This window comes from Cyprinodon variegatus, unplaced genomic scaffold (genome assembly GCF_000732505.1).
Source record: "Cyprinodon variegatus isolate N-32 unplaced genomic scaffold, C_variegatus-1.0 Scaffold597, whole genome shotgun sequence".
Lineage (NCBI taxonomy): Eukaryota > Metazoa > Chordata > Actinopteri > Cyprinodontiformes > Cyprinodontidae > Cyprinodon > Cyprinodon variegatus.
In genome coordinates this window covers 42,769-47,690 of record NW_015151050.1, presented here as the reverse complement: position 1 = coordinate 47,690, position 4,922 = coordinate 42,769, and the positions used below count along the sequence as shown (strand labels likewise).

General features: G+C 41.4%; 1 protein-coding gene across 2 annotated transcripts in view; it reads left to right on the top strand.

The window, feature by feature from the left end:
* Nucleotides 1–4,922, top strand: part of LOC107096080 (organic solute transporter subunit alpha-like) — a 20,272-nt gene that overhangs the window by 12,422 nt on the left and 2,928 nt on the right. For both annotated transcript variants that reach the window (XM_015392573.1, XM_015392572.1), the window contains 2 exons: nucleotides 4,009–4,155; nucleotides 4,236–4,341. In XM_015392573.1, the coding sequence (XP_015248059.1) occupies nucleotides 4,009–4,155; nucleotides 4,236–4,341 (253 nt within the window). The remainder of the gene's footprint in view (nucleotides 1–4,008; nucleotides 4,156–4,235; nucleotides 4,342–4,922) is intronic.

Sequence of the window (4,922 nt, the reverse complement as noted above, 5' to 3'; positions counted from 1 at the left end):
GAGCTTAAAATAAAACTCAAGATTTGTACTTTATTATGTTGTGTAATTTTCTTTTTCTTCGAATTGATATTATAAAACTGGTATCGAAAAAAGTATCGTTCAGGAACCGGTATCGAAGTGAAGGTATCGGTATTGGTACCGGAACCGGAAATTTTTGAACAATACCCAGCCCTATTTAAGGGGGGGATTGTCGTTAAAAGGGGAGATTGTCTCCTGTAATACCTTAAACCTGTCTATGATTCTTAAGGGTCGGTCGTTTTGGTTATTGGACTTCAAAACAAGTCATAAACTGTTTCTAGAGAAAACCACCTTTAAACATAAGGGTGTTTGTCTGTCCACTTGGCACCAGTGCAGTAATGATAAACCTTATCCTGACCTTTGGGATTTATTTCACCTTTAGCCACATTTTCTGGATGCTCCATCGAGCCAATGACTGGCACCTGGTTTTGAGCTGTAGCCGTTGGAATGGTTGTAAGCCAGACAGACTCTGCAGGCCCAAACGGGTAGTCAGTATCTGCTGGGAATGTCTGTCTCAATCCTTGGTCAAGGGTAAACTTCCATCTCTGGGAGAGATCTTTTCAGATTCCAAGAGAGACTTGGGATATAGAGTTTGAGTGGACCATATACTGACTGGCTCTATGGTGAATGCAGCCACACATAGCATATTGTGTAGTAATCGCAGAACTTTGTGGTGGACAACAGCAGTAAGGGATACCATCAAGCTAAAAAAGCAGTCCTATCTAGAGGCTTAAATAAACATCTGGGAGGGGCTCTTATTATCCATTACTCCTCCACAATGAGAAGAATCAGGTGATTTGGCTCAAGAATCTGTTTTAGATGCCAGCTGGATGTCTCCTTTGGCAAGTGTTCCAAGCACGCCCCACTGGAAGAAGGGGAGACAGCCCAGGACATGCTTAAGGTACTATGTCTCTTGGCAGTCTATTGAACACCTTAGAGATCACCCAGAGAATCTGTAAATATCTGAAGCTCAGTTGGGAATATCTGTTTAACATCATTATGCTTCAACATAATGGTCTTTGTAGAAACAAGGCTTAAAGACTGCCGCAACTGAAAGGAAGCCCAAAACTGCAAAATTAGCAGTTCTCCCACATTGCTGTACAGGATTTGGAGATAAAGACAATAAAGGCAGTGCTCTTGTTCTTTCTCGGTGCAAAAAATGTGCCCAACTGACAAGCCAAACAATGGGCTGGCAACGTGCACTTGTTTTAACTCTATACATCACAATGAAAGCATGGATCACAGTGACACAGGGTGGTGATACCATGAAATGTTATTAAATGTCAGGGATGTTGTTGCTTTTGCGAGTCTAGCACTGTTTTTTTTTTCTTCAGGAAATTGGTTTTTATTACATGTCATTACTGCTCTGGGACCTAATGTCCAAGTTCTCTGTGATAAAAGCTTAACTCTGTTAATAGATGTCAGGTTTTTTCACTAATAGGATAAGAGGATGATAGTTTGTAATTGATTGATTCAGGCTTTACTCTGTCCTTAAAGCATAGTTTGTATGGGTTTTCTGACCTGCCACCATGGTTTTGTATTTTTATTAGTGTAATGGCTATCAAAACTAAAATGAGAAGTGAAAAAATTTGCTTTTAGCTTTCATTGTTTTCTTTCCTTTCCAAATCTTGAGATATTCAGAATTACTGGATGATTTGCTCTTCTTGTGTGAGATCAAGCACATCCCCCTTAAAGATGCTATTTGTATCCACTATTAAGCAAATATTTTATCCCCAGCTCCACTGAGAATCTTTATGCTGCACTACGGTATTTAAAGAGTGATTATTGAGTTTTCTAATGACACTGCCACTTGTGGCTAAAATATATTTCTGCAGCACTCTTCTGTTCATTCTCGTAGCTCGTTCTTAAGACTTTTTCACCTTACACGGAGTTGCCATTGATGTGTGAGTTGAGCTGGATGCCCTTGAATATTCTCAAAATCAATAATAATAACTTTTAGACTGTTTGCTAGATTGTACCCCTTCAACACGGACGTGCTTGACATCACAACCTCTGAAAAATGCGGGAACTTCCAAACCGAAGGAAATTCATGAAAATAGTCTACAGGCTTATAGATGGATCAGTGCTGAACTACTGAGCTCATCAAATTATGTTTTAATGATAAAGGCTCAAATAAAAAGGCTATTTAAAGGATATTTTTCAGTTAAAAACTTACATAATGTCTCAAAGAAGCCTATGGCATTTGTCCAAAAAAATGTCTTTGAACTTTCTTTCTTACTTTCTTACTTTCTTTCTTTCTACAAATAGTGAGAAATTCTGTTTATTTCTGATGCTTTTTGCCCATAAAACTCTCATTTTGTCATGATGGGTTCAGAAAAGCCCAATATGCAGAACACAACGGAGTCTGATGAAAAGTTTAACAGAGTTTATTGAAGCACAAGCACATGAAATATTACACTGGAACTGGTTCAGGCCTGGGGGCAGGTTCACCGGAGTCTGTAAGAATGACAGTTCAGTTAGCTCTGGGACTGAAGAGTTTGAGAGTTTCTGAAGAATACCTTGATTAGTCCGGGTTTTGCTTTGAGAGAGGAACTGTTGGGTCCAGAGACTGTTTAGTTCAGCAGTGTCCAATAACCGCTTCAGCGTCTTACTTCTGACTTGAGGGCAGACCTTGGTTTTGGGTTTCCAGCTCTTAGCCAAGAGCTGCATGGGAATCCAGAGAAGAGTCTTCAGGTTTGGCTCAGAAGGCAGGCTCGGCAGGTTAAGCTCATCCAGAGCTAACAAGGGAAACAGGATTCCTGAAAGCAGAGACAAGGAGGTGTTAGAATCTTATCTCAACAGAGATAACTAAGATTCTCAGGTGATTGCTAGGCTCAGGTGCTAACCAAACTGGATCAACACTGCGGCGCCGAGGCAAGGTCTGAAGGCAGGTTATATACAGGAGGATCCACTGATGACGAGATGCGCCTCAGGTGTGTTGGAGGCTCAGCTCAGGAGGATCCACGGCGCACTCCGCTGGAGAAAGGTGGTACAGCTCCAGATCCCAACACATTTGGTATTTATTGGACAAATAAAATTGTAGGAAACGAGACATAATGGAAAATTGCCCCTATTATGTATTTGAGAACCAGCCTGGCACCCTCTCCCTTCACGCTGGTCACCATCTTGGCGGATTACATAGTTGCTCAACTAGTGTTGGTCCAAAATCAGCCAGTGTTGTGGTGATGGTCACGCACAATTGCTAGGTGGGTTAGAGGTTAGGACCACATGAATGCTGTTCCATCCTATTTAATCCTCATAGGTTGCATCTAATAAAAATATCCTCAAGGATATAATTTGCTTCCTAGCAGTGATTTGTGTGTTTTTCATTTCCATGGCTGCAGAACCTCCTCTTTGTCTAGTTTCACTGATATTACCTCAAATAATGGCAAGCCTTGTTATTCTGGTGAGAGAGATGCCACCCCACATCCTAACTCAACCTCCACATAACCCTGCTCGGCATTTGGGAACAGACCTTTATGTGTGCAACTCAGATTTTCAGCTCAGCTGCTCAACCCACAAAGGCATTTCTTTACTAATGTGGTAGCATTTAATGGATCTGTTGCTAAGAGGTGCTGCTATGGATAATGCATGACGAACCAAACACAAATTGTCCTTATTCCCTGTGCCATGATGACATTGCTACCTTCAATGTCAGATTGTTTAAAATACATTAAAAGGAATTCACTTTTATATTTGTGTTATTCATGTCATGTTTTTTTTTTTTTACTTTTTTTCATATTTTAAATGTTGTGATGGTATGTTTTAATAAGACTCGTAATGTTCTGTATGAGTTTTTGCATATGCATTTGCAGGCTTATTATCTAAAGATTTCGAGAATTAATAAAAACCAAATCACATTTTTATGTTTTATGATGACATTTAGCTTGTTGTTGAATTGTTGCAAGGATCTTGGCATGAAAAAAATTATTATTACATAATTATATCTCCACTGTGTTTATTTTCTGTTGTTCATCGATCATCTTTTAGATGACAATCACTGGAGCATCTATATGGATCAATCCATTTGTGGGCATCTTAACGATCATTGGTCTGTGGCCTGTCACCATGACTTTCATGCATCTGAGAAACACCTTACAGTCAATTAAGATCGTTCCCAAGTACGCCATGTACCAGGTAAGGTACAATGGAAGGACACACTTCCCCAGCACTGAGGTTGTCTAAAGCTAACGGTATTCATGTGATGGTGTTTGTAGATGCTGCTGATCATGACCCAGCTGCAGACCGCTATAATCAACATCTTGGCCATGAACAAGGTCATCGCCTGCTCTCCACCCTTCTCATCTCCATTCAGAGGATACAGTGAGTCACAACACAATTACTAACGCTGTTACCTTTTTTTAGTAACGAGTAATCTAACTAATTACTTTGACTGTAACTATAACGTTACCATTGCCGACACCCCGTTACTGCGCGTTACTCAGGTCGCACAATGAACCTTTTTTTCACGATAGGCCTCGTGCGCGTCTCGTCATGAGAGAGGGGAGGATGAGATTGGCTGATGTATAGTGAGATTCCGTCTGTCAGTTTGGTAGGTGGGTGTTTCTGCTGGCGGGTGTTAACGTAGAGCACACACAGAGAGATGGAGAGTGAGGATGACTCCAGAAGCAAAACAGCGTTTTCCAGATGGAAATACCGGTGTTACGTCGAGCTGCGTTTCCCCATCAGATACAGTTTCCCCTGCATCTCCGCACAGCACAGGCGGTGAGATTCACCACGCAAGCGACAGGAGACGCACATGCTCTCTAAAGGCGCGCAAGAGTCGCCCTGTGCTCGCGCCACAGGGGAACTATGGAAAGCGTGAACGATCAAATGTTAGCCTATATGGATGGATGGATGGATGGATGGATGGATGGATGGATGGATGGATGGATGGATGGATG